This window comes from Peromyscus leucopus, chromosome 1, assembly GCF_004664715.2.
Source record: "Peromyscus leucopus breed LL Stock chromosome 1, UCI_PerLeu_2.1, whole genome shotgun sequence".
In the NCBI taxonomy this organism is placed as follows: Eukaryota; Metazoa; Chordata; class Mammalia; order Rodentia; family Cricetidae; genus Peromyscus; species Peromyscus leucopus.
The window spans coordinates 81365457-81385218 of NC_051063.1; the positions used below are offsets into that span (position 1 = coordinate 81365457).

General features: G+C 47.4%; 1 protein-coding gene across 7 annotated transcripts in view; it reads left to right on the top strand.

Annotated features, from left to right (window-relative positions):
* The first annotated feature begins 979 nt into the window (after positions 1 to 979).
* Positions 980 to 19762, top strand: part of Arhgap17 (Rho GTPase activating protein 17) — an 88264-nt gene continuing 69481 nt past the window's right edge. For 2 of the 7 annotated variants that reach the window (XM_028867885.2, XM_028867883.2), the window contains exon 1: positions 980 to 1237. In XM_028867885.2, the coding sequence (XP_028723718.1) occupies positions 1185 to 1237 (53 nt within the window). In that variant the 5' untranslated portion in view covers positions 980 to 1184. The remainder of the gene's footprint in view (positions 1238 to 19762) is intronic. The other 5 variants (XM_037210872.1, XM_037210855.1, XM_028867881.2 and 2 more) reach the window with 5 other exon arrangements.

Below are 19762 nucleotides of genomic sequence, written 5' to 3' on the forward strand. Positions count from 1 at the left end.
GATCTTCCACCAAGTTTCCTGGCCCCACTGTGCCTGCGGGGCTGGGAATCAGAACCCCTATGGTAATTTAAGTCAGCAGGGACTCAGAGACTCATCAGTGCAGGGGCCTAGTGAGGGTCAATCTCCTTTGGCTGTGGGCCTAGGTGTTTACTCTACGGGTGGCCCTCATCTGATTGATACTACTCTTTTAGCCTTCCTCATGGACCAGTGAGCAGCTCCTGAAACGAGTCGCAGGCCTCCATGACTCTCTCTCCTTATACTTCGCCCTTTGAGCAGGACAGAGGGCAAGGGGTATGGGTGTTGAGGGCCTGGAGCTCCTAGCAGGGCTGGTTCACCCCGCTTCATCTGGCTCAGCTCGCTCCTGCTCTGCTGGGATATACCCTGGTCTGACCCACCGCTCTAAGTTCGGTCCACTCAGCTCAGCTTAACCTCACTTAGTTCGGTTCTGCTCGCCCTGCTTGACTCGGCCTCACTCGACTAAGAACTCCCCTTCTATTCGGCTTGGGTCAGCTCCTCTCTCTCTCTAGGCTGGCTCGGCTCCCGGGTCCGGCTGGGTGAGGCACCATCCCTCTGTGTTCCGCCTTGAGCAACCGGGCCGGGATCTACTAGGCTCACCCACGTTCTAGCTGGCCCTACTAGAGTAGCCACCCAGGTTGGGCTCTGTTCGTCCCTTCCCGCCAGGCTTTAGCTAAGAACGGCCAAGGTCCAGGGGCCCGGCAGGGCTTGGCCCTGCTCTTCTTGGCTGAGCCATGCTCGTCCAATCCCGATTGGCTCAACGCTTCCGCTGGACGATTTTCGGCTCGACCCATTAAGTTCGCCTAGTTTAGCTTGTACTTCTCCGATTTCTGCCCGGCCCCGCACAGCTCGGCTCCACCTATCTGGTTTCCGCCCTATTCGGTTCGGCTCCACCCACCTCCTCGGGCAGCACTGGTCCCCGCCCCGTCTCGGGTCCAGGTTCACCTGCTCGACTCCACCTCTCTGGGTTCGGCCTTGTTCGGCTCGGCTCGGCCCCACTCGGTCAAGCAGGAGGGGCGGGCGGCGGCGCTGGAAGTGACGCGGCGAGGGCGGGGCCGAATTGTAGCCACCGTCGCCGCCTCCCGGGCCGGGAAGCGATGTAGGAACCGCCAGACGGTCCTCAGCTCTCCCCGGCCCGAGCCCCGCGGCCTGCCGCCGCCGCCGCCGCCATGAAGAAGCAATTCAACCGCATGAAGCAGCTGGCCAACCAGACCGTCGGCAGGCGAGTGCGCGGGGCGCGCCGGCGGGGGGCGCGCGGGGGGGCGGGCCGGTCCTGCGCGCGAGGAGCCGGGGAACGGGGAGAGGAGCCGGGCGCGGCCCGGCCTGGGCCAGCGGGGCGGGGGTCTGCGCCAAGCTGTGGCTTGGGCGCTGCCCATTGTCCGGTCCAAAGGAACATCGCCCTCGGGGGACCCACACGAGCCTCTACTCCTCCCTGTCCCCGCCAGCCCGAGCTCGCCGCCTGCTGCGAAAACTCCGCAAACTTGTGTTCCTAACGCAATGCCAAGGCGCGCAGCTTTAGGGGCGGCGTTCCCAGGCTCTCCCCGCCGACCTGCTGTTGCAGCTTTCCTTCCAGAGAGCTTGCTGGAGGATTGTTAGGCCAGTGAAGTTCAGTCTCCCTGTGAAGAATCGAGACGTGCAATCTCAAAATCTAGACGATTGGGAACTTGTTGCGAGTTCTTGACGTTTAGAAGTTTGGAAAGGGAAAAGGATGTCTTTTCTCACCTTGGATGTGGAAACATATTTTGTATTTCTTTGATTCTGCATGAGTGCTTGACAGGAAACATTGATTTTTTTTTTTTTTTTTTTTAATGAAAGAATACAGGAGGGACTGTAGATTAGTAGGCTGTAGAACAGGAACAATTTGCGGTTTTTAGAGCTTTAGGAGGCTGTTGTCATGTGCTGTGCTATCTGGAACAAATATTTCAAGGTCTTGCAGGGCGGATAGCTGTGCTGAACCAATTTGCTCTTTATTCTGCACGGAGATAGATGAATTTTTCATAGCTCTCGCTCTTTCCCTCCTCCTCTGACAGTTAAGGGGAGTTTGGTTTGGTTGAAGCACGTGAAACACTTCTTTTTTTATGTGTAGGAAAATACTTTTACTTCCTCTTGAGTTTTCTAAATTTGCTTTTTAGAATGTTTCATTTCCCTCAACTTTCTGCTAAGTTTTTTTTACGGAGTTTCAAAAAAAAAAAAAAATCCCCATCATGTAGTCTTGGTATGCATTACCCTTTATCCAGAATCCCTGCCCCTTAAATCCAGACATGCCTACTTTTCTGTTGAGTGTAGAATTAAAGAAAGGAAAATCAAGACAAATAATTCTAATGGCTCAAACAGGAAACATTATGAAAAGTGATCATTTGTGTGTGTGTGTGTGTGAATTTCATACCCCTTTCAGAGTTCTCAGCACTATGCATGGTGGAATCAAAACTTAGTGAATACCAAGATATATTATTTGTTAGATTCTTATTTATTTATTAGGTTTTTTATTGTGTGGGACAAGGGACAATTGCTGTTTTATGTCAAGTTCTGGGAGCTTTCTATCTTGAAAGCCGTTTAGGGTTCTGTGGGCTCCTGCTTCCCCCTAGACTCCCATCCTACTTTCACATTCCAGGCATCCCTACCCGCTTTCAGTTTCCTCGGGAGGCCTCTGTTTCTTGTGCAGTATCCTCTTCCTGGACATCCGGGACGTCTCTCTCACCACACCTCGCTGACAGACACTTCTTGCTCATTCCTCAGGCCTCTCAGTGATAGTCTCTGTGCCCCAGGAAGATCCTTGATGTCCCCGATGGGCACTGTCATAATACCATGCACTGCCTGCTTTCCTGTAATCCAACTGCCTCTTTACATGCTTGTGTCGGTTCTTTGAGCACCCTGAGGGTCTTCCCTGTGGGTCTTTGATTCCCAAGATCTGTGACTCCTGTCTCATGCATGACAGATGGCCTGTTGAAATTGTTAATTCCAGGAGTCTAGCTCTGACTACATTGCCTGGTGCTGTGGGATTAAGTATGGGAAAATGTGAACAGGATAGAGTGGTGGTGATTCATACTGGGGACAGTAATTCTGGCCCTGACCTTTGACTGTTTGAAAATCTTTATTGCTAGATGCCAGTGGGTGTGGCAGCTATGAGACTCAAGTCAGAACATCTGTTTTTACTGGGGAGAAAACCTGTTGCTCTCTTGCTGTTGATTTCCTAGGTCTTTCTGTGTGCGTGTGCATGTGCGTGCTCATGTGTGTGTGTGTGTGTGTGTGTGTGTGTGTGTGTGTGTGTTCCTATTTAAGTAACCCTAAGGGGTAGAAAGAAAAATGGAGGACAGAGTTGAGAATTATCATTGCATGGGGAGCCAGATGATGGGTAGGCACCAGAAGCAGATATGGGTGTATTTAGGTAAAGATCAATGCCTTTTCTAGCACAGATTTCTCCCAGCTGTGATCTGTATAGAGAAGGAATTTATACACGTGAATGCCCACCGATAGTTTGTCAGTTTGTAGAATTCTAGATGGTACCTTGCAGTGAGGTATTCCTGTAGGGTGGAATGCTCGTAACTCCACCATGAAGTTTCATGGGGCAGCAAGGAGATGATTAGTAATGCCTAGAAAGAATGAGCTATCATGATGTAATTTGTGTACAGAGGATGGGTGAGTCTGTTGGCTATGTGAGCAAGGTTTATGAGGTGGTCTCATGATGAGGGTGCTGTAAAGAAGAGTGGTGGGGAAAGTTGTTTTTGCCCACCTGCTCTGTGGTGAGTCAGATATCCAGTGAACTCGGAGGCCACACTGCACACCACTGTGTGATATTAAAGAATCAGATAAATAAAAGATTTCTGCCCTGGAGCTGCTCAGTAGATATATGGAGGAGATAGGCAAGCCCCAAATAACTGTAAACATAAGATAAGCACTTTCAAAAGGATGGCAAGTACACAGAGGAGAACCTGTCTGCCCCTGGAGGGAGGAGGAGGCCACAGAAGCTGCACACTGGAGATGGGAGCAGAGTCTTCTGTTTTCCTTCCACCTTCAAGTACTGCTTTCAGATTTTCTTGCAAGGATTAGGTCTCTTCTGGTGATGAGAAAACACAATTCAAGGTGCCTGAGGGGAAAGGAATTCATCAACTTGTGAGCGGGAGTCCAGACATAGCACAGCTTTTGTTGAGACAGTCTCACTGGATAGCCCAGAATTCCCAGTCCTCCTGCCCCAGCCATACCAGTGCTGGATTTGGGGGCATCCAGGAGGGTTTACTCTTTAGACAGGCTGGGTTCACAGACTTCCATTATCCTCAGTGCAGGTCTCCGAGGAAAAGAATACTTTGTGACTGTGGCCAAAGTCCCAGGATTGGCTCTGTTTCTGGGTCACATGCCTTTCCTGGGAAATGGAATGGACTCAACCCCACCCAAACAGAGAGTGTAGGAGTGCCAGTTCCCCAAAGTAAACTGGGGTGCTGTTACCAGCAGCAGAACAGGCAGACACTGATTAGGTAAGCAAGAAAAACCCCATAGGGCTTTTTCAGTTTTGCTATGGTAACGGAGAGGCATTCTCCGTGGGAAACTCTCTGCTTCAGCTAATCTAGCGGAGGCAGATGGTGCATGAGGGGCTCAGGATGGTGGTGGTGGTGGGAAGTGTTGTCTGGAGTAGAGGAGGCTGTACAGGTGGATAAGAAGTATGAAGTTAGGAGATGCATGTGTCAAGAGCAGACCTGGAGGGCTGTAACTAGGAGTACATCCCTGGCAGAGAGTCTGCCCTGGTGGGAGTTGGTCTGAGTGTTTTCATTTGGTAAGTCAAGGTTACAAACCTAGGTGTCTCAAGGGCCAGGGAAGAATTGCAGAGAACCTGAAGGCATGTTCCACTAAGGGGCATCTACGGGCATGTGGGTCCCAACCTCTGGAGTTCTCAGGACGATGCCTAAAATGTAAATTTTGGTGAACATTAGATGGCATTTAACTCAGGTTAAGCAAGCACTGTAGTATTACATGACACTACACAAAATTTTTTTAGGCTAGATGTGATCTGTGGCTCTGTGTTAGGAGATGCCTCAGAGGACGTGGTTTCTTCTTTACCCGATAGCATGGCATCGTTGATTCTCTGGCTTTGTTGGAGAGCTCATTTTCATTTGCTGAGGTCTTTAATAGGGCCTTCCTGCAGTGTGACTTACCAAGGGCTGTGCCTCGATGTTTGGCCTGGTTCTCCCCCATGGCGCTGCCATTTATATTTTATGAAGGAGGACAAATGACTCGCCAGGTTGGCACAGCTAAGTGACCCACACAGGACACGGTGTGGGCCTTCTGCCCCTGCAGCCCCTGTACTTCTGACCACAGAACTCAGGCTGCCTTTTCACCAGGAAAGGTGTCATAAGAACAAACATCTTCCATGATCATTAAGCCAGTGCACTTCTCATGAGGAACTCCACTGCATTCTCCCAGCAGCTAGCTCTGGAGTGATGTTGTTTATTCCTGATTTAACAATAAGGAAGACAGAGATCAAAGAGGTCATGGAGCTGGTACATGACGGAGTTGTGGATCCAAACTAGGTGTCTGATGTTGAAGCAGATATATATGGTGCTTCATTCATCTTCAGAGCTGCCTCCATCAAATCTTGGAAGCTGTGATGTTGCTGTAATTCAGTGGCTCTCAACCTGAGGCTGTGTTTCCTCAGGGGACACTGGTCCATATCTGGAGGCTTTTTTAGAGGCTTTGCTGAGGGCAAGTGCTTTACCCTGAGCCATATTCCAGCCTTCTTGGTGGTCATGACTTGGGTAGGTGGGGCCAGTGTTGCTGCTAGCATCTTCTGCGGGCATCTGGTGGGTTGAGATTGAGTCCTCCTGAACAGTGCCAACAACAAGGAACTCTGCAGTACCAGCTGCATTAGTGCTGATGCTTAGAAACCTGACTTAGTCCTCTTGAGTGTTCTGGCTACATGAATGGTCGCAGCCAAAGATGGCAGACTGTCAGCTTGCAGGCCATAGATGTATTCTGTTTGCTTTAGTCAGTGCTTATTCATTTATTGTCAACGTTAAAAAAAAATTGGTACTTTTCATCTGAGAAATATGGATCTCATGCTTCTTCTAGAAGAATCTTGGAAATTCTGTCAGTATCGAATATCCCTGTTTGTACAGGTCCTGGAGCAAGCCACAGCTTTCATATTGGGGTAGGCATCAGCTTCCTGTGTGCGTAGCCCATGGCTCGTGGGCTTTACCTCTTTATATTCCTTGCTGACCTCGTCCTGATCATTGAGATTTAAGGACCCTCTCTAGGAGCAGAAGCAGCCATCCATTACAGGAGCCGGAATTCACTTTAGCCCAAGTGCATGGCTACCTGCTGATCTCACAGTGGTCCCCTGGTACCATGTTGTGTAGAACTTCTCTGTGAGGCAACGCTTCCTATGCATGCCTATCATATACTAGTTCCTTGCTTTGCCTGCCATAACATTCTACCCTTCACTGACTTAACAGCCTCTTCCCTCTCCTTGGGTTTCACTCTACCTCTCCCCCAGAGATCTCTGAACAGGGTACCCGAGCTAGGTACTGAGCCCAGTGGCTTCCATCCAGCCTCTGATATAGCAGGAGTGGGGAAAAGATCCACATCTGGGTATCTTCTTAATTGGATCATCTGAGGCTACCTTGGGTGGGTTGCAGGTTGCAGAATTCTAGAATGCTAGACTGTTTATTGACAGGTGTATGAAAATCCACCCCCTTCCGGAGGAGAGGGGTGTAAAAAAATAGCCACAGAAGGATGGTCACCTAGCATTAACTTTATTTATGACAGCAACATGGGACTCTTATGAATCACCCCCATGACAGAAGTTCCTGGTGCTAGGCAGAACCCTCCATGGTTTGCAGTTGCGATGCAGGGTGCACCATGCCAGACTATGGAATACTTTGTATGTATCATTCTGTTTCTCAAACGTAGGTGGATACCATGGTAACCAAGTAAAAATCCATTGAATCAAGTTATTACATTCCGTCTACTCCGCGTGTAATTTCCTGAAGGCCGAAGGACCCACATTTACAGATGTGAAACCCTTGAGGCCTTTGTTTTTGTTTTGACAAAGGGGTCTTGCTGTATAGGACCAGTGCAGCCTTGAACTCTTGATCTTTCTACCTCAGCCTCCTAAGTGCTGTGATGACAGGCATGCCTTTATGTCTGCTTCAGACGAGTTTCAGAATTCAGAACTTTCCAGTCTCTGGAGAAGTAGTGTGCATATGTGCTGGTGTTACAGGTAACCTCCAGCTGAATCTGGGGTAACAGCTTCAAACCCAGCGTGCATCTGTAGCAAAACGTGTGCATATAATTACCCCAAAGGATATATAAAAATGTAGCTGCCATGGTAGCCTACTTCTTGTCATCACAGGTCAAGTTTATCGTCAGTGAGTTTCAAGTATACCTGGTGAGTTTCAAATTTATTTTAATGTTTGCCCCCCCCCCCCCGCCCCATGAAAAGGATTGTGGCTCTATTTTAGTTGTAGTAATGTACCTATGTGAATGTCTGTAAGTCTTTTTTTTTTTTTTTTTTTTTTTTTTTTTTTTTTTTTTTTTTTTTTTTTGGAGACAGGGTTTCTCTGTGTAGCTTTGCGCCTTTCCTGGAGCTCACTTGGTAGCCCAGGCTGGCCTCGAACTCACAGAGATCCGCCTGGCTCTGCCTCCCGAGTGCTGGGATTAAAGGCGTGCGCCACCAACGCCCGGCGTCTGTAAGTCTTTTAAATAATGTCTTCCATACTCCAAGAGATCGGAAACTACAATTAATAGTATATGAGCAGGGATTGCAGATTCAAGTGGCAGGGCAGATACAGAAATGAAGTGGGAGGTGGGTATGAGAACGGGGGATGGTGGGACTGTTGAACACCTACCCGTTAAATGAGGCGGTTACTTTCTAGCTCCAGCCACTTGTTGCCTTGGTGAGTGTACATCTAGTTTAGCCGCATCTCCCTTTTTAAAAAAGAGGGACAAACACATATTTTGTAAGTGTGTGCTCCTGTGCATATAAGTGTGTACCACATGTGTGCAGGCGCCTTCAGAGGTCAGAAAAGGCATCAGATCCCCTGGAACTGGAGTTACAGATGGCCGTGAGCCACCATGTGGGTGCCAAGAACTAAACCCAGGTCTTCAGCAAGAGCAGCAAGTGGTCTTACCTCCCAAGTTGTCTCTCCAGCCCCCTCACACCTCCAGAACTCACTTTGTGGACCAGGCTGGCCTCAGACTCACAGAGATTTGCCTGTCTCTGCCTCCCGCACGCTTTTAACGCCTCCCATTTTTAGTGATGCGCCAGAATGCTGATTTTCTTATAAAGTTTTATGATACTTAAGGGTTAACAACTAAAAAGAAAAAAAAATCTATCCATGTAAGCCAAAGAAAACATATCTGCAACTTTATCTGGCCTTAGGCGGTCTGCTTTGACTTCTAGCCTAGAGACTGCTGCTTGGGGCATGAAAAGTTGTCGGTGGTGGTGTAGTGGCTGATTTGTTAGTCGTTATTATTTTTTACGTATGTTATTCTTATATAAAATATCTTGTACTAAGAAGAAAACAAAAGCGTTGGTAAGTATTTTATTTTAGAGCTGCCTTACTTCCTAGCCAGTCGGATATTTTCCTTTTAATTCACCAGTTGGACGTAACGTTATTTATGAAATGAAAAGCTTACTTTAAAAAGAGGAGCCCTTGGAGCTGGAGAGATGGCTCAGACCTTAAGAGTACTTGCTGCTCTTCCAGAGGACTGGGTTCCTAGCACTGAAATGTCTGCTCACAGCTGTCTGTAACTCTAGTTCCAGGGGATCCAGTACCCTCTTCTGGCCTTGAGGCACTGCACACACATGATGTACATACATACATACATACGTACATACATACATGCATGCATACATGTAGGCAAAGCATTCATAGACATAAAATAAAAAAAAAAAATCTTTAAAAATGAGAAGCCCTTTAAAAGCAAAAGGATGAGTTAAGAAAGGTGGTTGTGAGCCGGGCAGTGGTGGTGCACACCTTTAATCCCAGCACTCGGGAGGCAGAGGCAGGCGGATCTCTGTGAGTTTGAGGCCAGCCTGGTCTCTAAAAGCGAGTTCCAGGAAAGGCTCAAAGCTACACAGAGAAACCCTGTCTCGGAAAAAACAAAAAGAAAAAAGAAAAAGAGCCGGGCGGTGGTGGCGCACGCCTTTAATCCCAGCACTCGGGAGGCAGAGCCAGGCGGATTGCTGTGAGTTCGAGGCCAGCCTGGGCTACCAAGTGAGCTCCAGGAAAGGCGCAAAACTATGCAGAGAAACCCTGTCTCGAAAAAAAAAAAAAACCAAAAAAAAAAAAAAAAAAAGAAAGAAAAAGAAAGATGGCTGTGTTATGCTATTCCTACCTTTCCAGGGCCATAATGGTCTAAGTAGCACTGCCCACTCCTTGTATACTTGTCACTGGGTACCTTTAGGATGGTCTAGGATGCTAACATTCTCAGATGCTCAGGTCTCATTAAAAATGTCATACTGTTTGTATCTAGCCATTGCTATTGTCTACATACTTTAAATCATCTCTGGATTACTTAGTATAACTAGTACATTGTAAATACTATATAACTAAATGTTACACTGTATATTTTAGGGAATAATGGTAAAGGAAAAATCAGTTTAGGACGAAAGCAATTTCCCCCCAAATATCTCTTACCCAGGTTGGTTGAACCCGCCGATGGGAATGCAGAGGAGGCCAACTGTGCAGGCCCCGGGAAGCGCTGTTGATCTCTTCTCTTCTCCCCCATCCCCTGGGTGACCTCAGCCCATCACCCTCCCCTCTTGGTTGATGGGTTGCAGTTTTATGCTCCGGGCCTAGCACCACCCCCCACTGCTGTCGCTCCATCTTAGTCTTGAACATTCTGGCTAAGTGCGCTGCAAAAACTGAGCTCACTCTGACCTTCATCCTTAAATTCTCCTCCTTTTCGTAACTTCCCTGCACCATGGGTCACCAGACTTGCCTACAGGCTGAGTCTAATCCATCCTGCTTTGTCAAAGAAGGCCTTTTGCAACTAGCCCAGTCACACACTGCAGTAGGAGGGTTGAATAATTAGAAAGATGCCCTGGGTGGCCCTCAGAACCCAGAGAGTTTACGGTGAGTTTGCTGGGCTGGGGATGCAGCTCACTAGTGGAATGCTGGTGTGGCATTTGGGAGGCCCAGAGTTCTGTCCCCAGTGACCATAAAACAACAAAATTTTTTCTTCCTTCCCCAAGGACATGAATGCCACCATAACCCCTCGCCATTTTGCAAGTCCTGTTTTTCCCCTACATTTTATACCCTGCTGTCACTGTCGTGGGCTTCCTAGTCTTTTGTTTGGTTTTGTTTTCCCTGTGTAGCCGTGGCTGTCCTGGAACTTGCTCTGTAGACCAGGCTGGCCTTGAACTCAGAGATCCCTCTGCCTCCCGAGTGCTGGGACCAAAGGCGTGTGCCACTGCCACCACCACCCGGCCAGCTTCCTGTTCTTATCCTCTCACATGGTTTCTGCTCTTGATGGGCATCCTTCCTGTCACCTTGGTCAGCCTCTCAGTTTTCACCTGGACTGAAGATTGTCTTTCAATTAGTGTTGCTGGCTCACGGGACGCAGCAGTGAATTGTGTGGAGCAGTGTGTTCTGGACTAGTTTGAGTCTAAGACAAATTCGAGAAGATAGAACAGATCTGGGGAAAACTTGTGTGCCAGATGAGAAACTGTTGAGTAGGTAGATCCCAGCTGCTGCCAATGGAACGAGAGACTGTTTGAAAACAGTGTCCGTCTCTTCCAGTTAGTTGTGAGGGCTGGTGATTCGTTGATTGCAGGGTTTGGAATTGTTCGTGGGTGCTGACTGTCGAAGTTGTTCTCTCTTCCACGACCCTTCCCTCGGTTTTCCTTTTTCAGTGTCTGCCTTATCAGAGATGCCCTTTGGTCTCGCCGTCCATTTGATCTCTCCTTTAATGATTTATTAGCATTTCTTCTGTACTTTCTCATATTATTTCACACGAGTCAGTCAGATGTATGCTCATAAATGCCTTAAGTCATAAATCATAGAGCAAGTCAAGAGGGACTCAGGTGAACACAAATATTTATATCAACAAATGTTGAGAGATGCATGGAGATTCTTCCAGCTAGCTGTCACCTGTCAGGGTAAACATTTAGAAATCCACCAGCTTGGATTTCACATGGTCATCGGATACTTGCAGATGTATGGGCTGGAGTGGCTGATTAAAACCAAACCCAACCGTACCTGGGGGAATACACCAGAGTATTTTGCTCACTGCGTATGGGGGTGCTGGGATTGAGGATGGTGGGTGTAGCACAGAGGTCTCTGACATGTGCCTGGGGGGAGGGCACGTGTTCAGTTAGGGCACCTCTGGATACAGAACACCTGGGCATCCTGATGACAGGCTGATGGCGATAGTAAGTGACAACAGAATTGCAGCAGCAGGTCAGAGATAAGCATAGGGGACCTGACACTGTCTGTTCTGTCCTTTAATATCTTCTGCTTATACATCAGAAAGACAGCTGTGTCTGCTTCTTAGCATCTTGTTTTCACGTCCCTCGGGTAGAGGATGGCTGTTGGCACACACTGACAGTCCATCGGTATAGGGTAGCTTGCCTCTTGAAAGGTTTCAGAAACATTAGCATTGCTGTGACCTTCCCCCGCCTTTTTTTAACCTGGTGTTGACCGATTACATCTTTCCTCCAAAGAGAAATGTGGTTGCTCATTGAAATTCTCTCGTGTTATTATTGTATTTATCATAGTGCACTTTAAAATTTTTTGTACTTGTTTTTTTTTTAAAAAAATATCTTCAATAATTTCATACATATATATACTGGATTTTGGGTCATTATTACTCCCATTACCCTCTCTCGCTCCTCCTCCCCTCCCAGTGAACCCCCTCTTTTCAATAAGCCCCACCCCCTACTTTCATAACTTTTGTGTGTGACCCACTGAGTTTAATTATGATTGTTTGCATGAGCAGGAATAGGTTAAAAAGAATGATATCCCTCTGGTAGTAGCCAGTAACTGCCCACAGTACTTCAGTGGTGAGTGGGACCTCACAAACTCCTCCCCATGCATGATGGTGATTGGCCCAGTTTGCAGCAGGTTTATACCTCTCTTCAGATCATTGTAATACCCTCATTGTATTTGCATTTGGGGATGTTAAATTAATAATGTCCCCCCTGAACTCCCAGATGTCAAGATGAAAATACAGTCTTGGACCACCACCACCACCAACCCCTGGAGACAAGCGGTGTTGGTGGCTTGTGCCTCTTGGTAACCTGTCATTAATTTCCTTTTCCAATTTGAAAGGCCATGGTTTGCTGACGATGACCACAGTCAGATTGAGGGGCCCTTCTGTGTGTAGCTCAGAAAGTGAAGATGCTTTGGGGCTTGAAGTCTGGGAGCAGATGTGGCTACAATGTGCAGGACAGTGGCTAGGAGGCTCTGGCGCCAGGCTGAGAGGTGAGGCCAAGCAGGCCTAAGGTGAAGGCACCTCAGACTGACGGGAAAACAGTACTACAGTGTGCAAGCTGCGGGAGAGGGACAGGGCGAGCCGAGGACATCGAGGCACAGTTGCCTGCTCCTTGCTGAAATAGGCCTCGGGGTGACTCCTCACCTCTGTGTTGTGTGTCTGATACCCCCTCCTCTTTCTTACATGTTCTTTGGGTCTCTGCTGGCCCTCCTTGCTCCCACTGCTTCCGGATCTGCTGATGTGTGAGGGCCAGTTCTGCACTGTCTCAGTAACTGGTGGGCATAGTCTGGTGTATTGATTTTAAGTTTGGGTTTAGCCAGTCCTGTTCATACGATCATTTTCCAGACCCTCTCCCCTAATTTTTGTTTAAAAAGTATGCCGATAATGCTTCTTTTCTAGCCTCTAGGGAATTTAAAATTCTGATTGTTTGGAGATTCATTCATTAAAATATTAATTAGGCCAGGTGTGGTAGTGATTCATGCCAGAATCCCAGGACATGGGAGACAGAAACAGGAGGATGGTGAATTCCAGGCAGCCTGAGCTAGTGACAACTTGTCTGAATAATAAAATAAATAAACCAATAGTAATATTTATTGGGTACCTACTCTGTTTAAGGCCCTATTGGTACAAAAGTAAATTGATTTATTTTCCAGAAATATATGGTTTAATAATCTGTGGGCTGAGCCTGAAGGAGACTTGGTAAAGGCAGAAAGTCTACCTGGGGCCATAGGGTGATTGGGCATGGTGGTGCTTTTATATACACAGACTTTTATGTGCTTTCCATGTGTTTTCTTTTTTTTGCTTTTGTTTTTGGTTTTTTGAGACAGGGTTTCTCTGTGTAACCACCCTGGCTGTCATGGAACTTGCTCTGTAGGCCTCGAACTCACAGAGATCTGCTTGCCTCTGCCTCCTGAGTGCTGGGATTAAAGGTGTGCACCACCACCAGCAGGTGTTTTCTTATTTCTTGAGGACCTAACTACTTTTATTGGTTAACATGAGTGGTATTAATGTGCTATGTATATTTGACTAGTTACAACTGATGATTTTATTATATCTTTGGTTCACTAGTATCATCTGTTGTTTATGTTTTTTCTTCGGTTTCTTTCATTCTTCCTCTATCCTTTGCTCTCTTTTCTCCTCCCCTCCTTTTGGGAACAGAGTTGCTGCTCCTGTTCCTGTGTGATCTTCATGTCTTATCCTTCAGAATAGTTGTATAGAACATACCATTGTGGACTGGCTTTTTCCTGTTATTTCTTTGGATGATTTCTTTTCCATCCTTTACTTAATTGTTCAGGCTCCAAGATACGTGTTGCTGTATCCTTATTGGTATTATTGTTGTGTGGAAGGTCTGTGAGTCTATTCCTGCCTGGCTTTGCAGAAACATGATAAGGAATACTTCAATCCTGTTTTACTTAGGGTTTCTGTTGCTTTAATGAAACATCATAGCCAAAAAGCAAGTTGGGAAGGAAAAGGTTTATTTGGCTTACATTTCTGTGTCATAGTCCATCATTGACAGAAGTCAGGACAGGAACCCAAACAGGGCAAGATCTTGGAGACAAAAGCTGATGCAGAGGCCACAAAGGGTTGCTGCTTACTGGCTTGCTCCTCATGGCTTCCTCAATCTGCTTTCATATAAACTCCAGGACCCAGGGATAACGCCACTCACAATGGGTTGGGCCCTTCCCCATCAATCACTAATAAAGAAAATGCCTTATAGGCTTGCCATCTTATGGAGGCATTTTTTTAGTTGATGTTCCTCCTCTCATATGACCTTAGCTTGTATCAGTTGACATGAAACTGTCCAGCACAAATCCTACTGAAATGCAAGCGTTATAATCTGGGCTACTTTTGAAGTCTGGAAGCATCAGTCCATTCTATTCAAAGACACAACGTGTAGTGTGTCTCCCTGTTTGAGTCTTTATAAGGCTGACAGGTGAGTATTTTTGCAGAAGAAAGCAAACTTGTCTTTTAATGATACTTTCAGAGCCAGCTGGGGGAGGGGGAGCCCAACATGTTTGCACGTCAGTTTGTACTGGAATGAGGTGTCTGAGAATGAACATAGCAGATATACTTCTCAAATGTTGCCCACGGTTGGAGGGGTTGAGGAGGGACTGAAGAGAGGGGCCACTACAGTCTGGTGCTGAGGCAGGTGAAAGTGGGATTTGTAAACTAGGAGAGAGAACATCCTTCATGAAGGTGACTGGATCCCAGTCTTCAGAGAGTGGAAATGGTAACGTGACCTGGTAAGGAGGCCACAGCTGGGCTGACAGATTTGTGTCTCACTTTTTGACATTCTTTTGCTTTTTAAACTTATTCTCTCACATCCCAGGTGATCCTCATCCAGCTCTCCAGGAAGCATTCCTTGATGATGGCTTGAAATATGCATTTTTAGTAGGAAGATAGAGAGGGTAACTCTGTACTCCATACACTTGTGTGTGTGTGTGTGTGTGTGTGTGTGTGTGTGTGTGTGTGTGTGTGTAAGGGTGGGAGTGGGAGGCACAGTCTTACTATATAGCCTAGGCTGGCTTGGGATTGACTATGTAGCCCAGGCTGACCCAGCCTAGCACTCATGGCAGCCCTTCTGCTTCAGCCTTCCAAGTGGATGGCAGCCACACACCACCGTAGTTAGCTGTGAACTATGCATTTCTTCTGAGTCCCATGGGCCGAGTCCGTTTTACATGGGCCCATTTGTTCTGTGTGGCTGCCTGGCTGGATGCTGAGCTTGTATTAGTCTGGCTCTAAGGAGAACACAAATGCACTTCAGACAAGGAACTGGAAGAAGATGAGCAATGGTAAAGGACTTGCAATGGATTATTGGTGGTGGTGTGTTCGTGTTGCTTTTAAGGAAGTGGTTAGCAAGTCACAAGGCAATAGACTTAATTGTAGGCTCTGACTCCTTGGGCATTCTTTGAGAAGAGAGGCTTTGCTGAAGATTTTAGGTGGAGGTTGTAACAGTTCTCGGGCCAGAACTCCTCCCACACTCCGAGAGGATCTGTATGTAATTTCACAGGCTCCAGAGGTATCAAGGCCATGGACAAGAGCTCCAAGGTGAGGAAACTCCCTCTTCCAGTCTGGCTGCTCAGCAAACCCAGCAGTTCTCAAAGACACTCAGCCAGAGCTCCATGCTGCAGCTGCTCTCTGGAGAGATGCCTTAGCAGTGGTCACTTCCATTGGGGGTCTTCTCTTCCACTAGTCTCTAGAACACATGCTCTTGTGTTAAATGTGAGCTCCCTTCAAAGCAGAAGTGTTCTCTCGGGGATGAGAATTCCCAGTCCTCCAGGTATTTCCCGTCAGAACCGGCTTTTTTCTCAGTTAGCTGACTGAGGTGTTGAAAGATCTGGCTGTGGTGTGTAGTGAGCGTGCTGAACTTGAGCCCGAGGAGCTGGGGCGCCACGATTCTGATCCCCAGCTTGCCAGCACATACTCTCTCTCCCTCACCCTTCTTCCCTCACCCCTCTTCACCTCTTCTCTCTTTTCGTCCCTCCCTCCCTCTCTTTCCCTCCATCCCCCCTTCTTCCCCCTCTCTTTTCCTACCCTGCCCCCTTTCTCCCTCTCACCTTGGCCTGTTCAGCCTCTGTGCTTTGCTCCAAGGACTCCTGACACCACAGTGGAACGAGCCCTGGTATGTTTAAGACACTGACATGTGATAAAGAAGTATCACAAGACAGTAAGGAAATGCACGAGACAACAGGTTCGCATTGGTTGGGGACCAGTCAGGTTAGATTTCACCTCACCATTGTATGCCAAAGTAAATCCCAAATGGATCAAGAGTTTTACACAGTGGCTAGGGGCAGTTTCAGTGTTAGAGAACTTGCCTAGCATGCTTTGAGTCCCCGGTTCAATGCCCAGTATAAGGGGAAATACATCATAAAAAGAATTAATAGAAATAAGTGCAGCTTATCATAGAAAGTAAAGTACTTCGTGGTTTGGCATAAAAGTGTGGAAAAAAATAGATTTAAGCAATTAAATTTTGGGCAGAGCGCTTCTGGGTGCTCAAGGCTTTAGGTTTTGGTGCTCAGCACCACAAAATAAGTAACTTTGTCTGTTGTGGTATCATAATTAATGCTATGTTGAATGCTAGTTGGGAAAAACAGTAGCCACAGTTGATGGCTAATACCCTCGTATATGAAGCTCTCAATTGAAAGAATACTGGCCTAATGAGCAAATGAACAGAAGGTTCATAGCTGCATACAGATGACTAGGACTGGATGAAACTCTTTTTTTTTCCTCTCTCTCTCTCCTTTTTGTTGTTTGTTTCCTTGAGGTGGGGTCTTGCTCTGAGTGGCTTAAGTGTGGTTGTGTGGTCTTGGCTGGCCTCAAATTCACAGAGCTCTGTCCACCTCCTGTCTCCCAAGTGCTAGATTAAAGGCATGGCCACTGTGCCTGCTGTGACTTTCAGAAACGTAAAGCTTCAGTTTTCACCTGTAAAATTGGCCAAGTTCAAGGTAATGGTATGCTGCTGTCATGGGGTGGGGGCGGTGAGAAGCTGTGTCATACACTACTGGTGGGAAGCTTCACTCTGATCCTCTGTCTGCTCTGACCACAGTCTGTCCCTTCTCAGAGTCCCCTTCCCAGGCGGTTCCCTCTGAGCTTCTTGTGTGCCCTGAGTCAGTCACGCCATTTCCTCTTGAACATCACTTTCGAGACTCCAGCCAGCCAGCCTTTCTCTCTCACCTCTTCTGCAGAGCACCTGCCTTTGGCATCTCTCCTGTACCTGGGATGTGGAGGGTAGCCAGAAAGACAGTCCCGCTGTGCAGGTTGGGGCTGCCAAAACCTCACCGCCTGCAGCTCTGCTGGGCTCTAGTGCTGCCTCCCCATCCCTGGCTTCGTGCCCAGTCCATTTTCCCCAGTGCCTTTGCCAAACTTTCACTTTCTCACAGCTGCTCCACCCTCCCAGGCACACCCACTCCCCTTGGGTTACCTTCCCAATTTCCAGAGAAAACTGGAGGTCCCACCGTTGGTCTCAGGGTCTGCCTGAGCAGACTCTGTTCCCGTCGTTTGGGCAGGTGTGTCTTTATCCTCCCGCCTCCCGAGGTCCTGACTCACTCTTCTGCGCAGCCCCCCTCCTACAGAACTCTGTCCTCCCAGTGGATGACAGTTCCTCCCGCCCTTCTTGGTACTGACTTCATCTTGGCCTGCATCTTGACCTCTGATACCCATTTGGCTTATTTTTGTATCCACAGGATCGAACAAATACTGTTTTAATGAATGAATCCCAAACCAATTGGAATTAAAATTTTGTTTTGATTAATTTGTTTGTTTTGATTTTTCCATATAGGGTTTCTCTGTCCTGGAACTCATTCTGTAGACCAGGCTGGCCTCAAACTCAACAGAGATCCACCTGCCTCTGCCTCCTGAGTGCTGGGATTAAAGGCCTGATTGATGTTTGTGGAGTGGAGTGGAGTGGAGTGGAGTGGAGTGGAGTGGGTAGCCGGTCCAGCTTTGACCTGGAAGTACCACCCCCATTGAGGCTTTGATAACTGTCACGCCTACAAGGCGGAGCTGAGAGAGGATCCAATATCCCTGGTGGTCTAGTGGTTAGGATTCAGTGCTCTCACCGCCACAGCCTGGCTAGCTCAGTCGGCAGAGCATGAGACTCTTAATTTCAGTGTTGTGGGTTCGAGCCCCAGGTTGGGCACCAGATATTGGTTTAAATATTAAGGCAACTCCATGTAGTTAAAAGGGAGGTTTATTTTTTGGGGTAACTTACAAGTGAAGGGATAGGTAACAGAGTCTGGGAAAGGTGAAGTGCAGTCCAGCGGTGTTCTCTGGAGAACTCTGCTCGGTCTACCTCCAACGTCCAGGATCCAGGAACCAGGAACCAACAGAGCTGGCCCAACAGATCTCGGGTCTTCAAGGGTTCTCTCTCAGCTCCATCTTGTAGGTGTGACAGTTACTGAAGCCTCAGTGAGGGTGGTACTTCCAGGTCAAGGCTGGACCAGCTACCCACTACAGTTTTGTTTTCGAGACAGGGTCTTGCTATGTAGCTCTGGCTGTGTTGGAACGCATTATATAGACCAGGCTGGCTGGAACCCACAGAGATCTACCTGCCTCTGCCTCCCAGGTGCTGGGATTAAAGGTGTGCACCACTACATCCCGCTCTGTAGCCTGATCTTTTGGAGGCATTTTCTCAGTTGAGGTTCCCTCCCCTCAGATGACCCTAGCTTTTGTCAAGTTGACATAAAACTCTCCGGCACAGCCTCCAATATGTGATTCCTGCTCATGTCTTCCACGCAGTTGCCTGGAAGAACTTTCTGGAAAAACAGCTACAGTAGTGATAGCTAATACTTAATAGATTTTTACTAGATGTTAGTGCTGTTCCAAATATTAGTCATGTACCAACTTGTTTTAGACTCAACAATCCTGGGAAATGATTGCTGTTACTCCTTTTTATTGGTAAGACAGAAGCACAGGTCACAGACCTGGTCCATTTGTTCCAGAGTCTAGAGCCTTGATTACTTTATGTTGCAACTAAACAAAAACAGTTGGTTGTTGTTGTTGTGTTTTCTAGGAAGTAGGCACTTTGCCTATGTATCTACTTGAATCTTTCAGTTCTGTACGATAGATGTTCATTCTTCCTAGCTTCATTTTCTAGTAAGCACAGGCACAGAGATACCAAGTAATATGCTCGTGGTTGCTCAGGTCTTTGGTGGTGGTTGGACTTGGCTCCAGGCTTCACTCTTAGATATATCTCAACCCTACAGTGCCAGGACATTCTTGGGAGCCCGGGGGAGCTGCAAATGCACTTAAGGGTGTGTTAGGTTCCATCTTCAGAGTTTTGAAGGAGATGTAAGAGTTCAGGGGCTGGTGGGAAGGAGAGTTCCTGCTTAACATGATCAGGGACCAGCACTGTACCAGAACATTTGAAGATGTTCTCATGATTGCAAGAGAAAACTGTTATCTTATTTGTACAGCATCCAAGTAACTCATGCTGGAATGCTACATTTCCCCAGTAATCCTGGAGGCCAAGCACTCTGTCTCCCCACCCCCAGTTTATTAATTGACTTCATGGACTGATTTTTGGTTGTTGTTTTTTTGTTTGTTTGTTTTGAGACAGGGTCTCTATGTAGCCCTGGTTATCCTGAAACTCACTGTGTCACTCTGTAGACCATGCTGGCCTTGAACTCACAGAAATCCACCTACCTCTGCCTCCCAAGCATTGAGATTAAAGGTGTGCACCACTACTTCCAGCTATAAATTTACTTTTGACAAAGTCTTAGGCATATAATGACCACAGTAGCATGTTGCAGCTGCTGCACAGTACATTGACTTGCTGTCTTTATCATTGCATCTCTGAAACCCAGTGAGGAGAGGAGTGTAG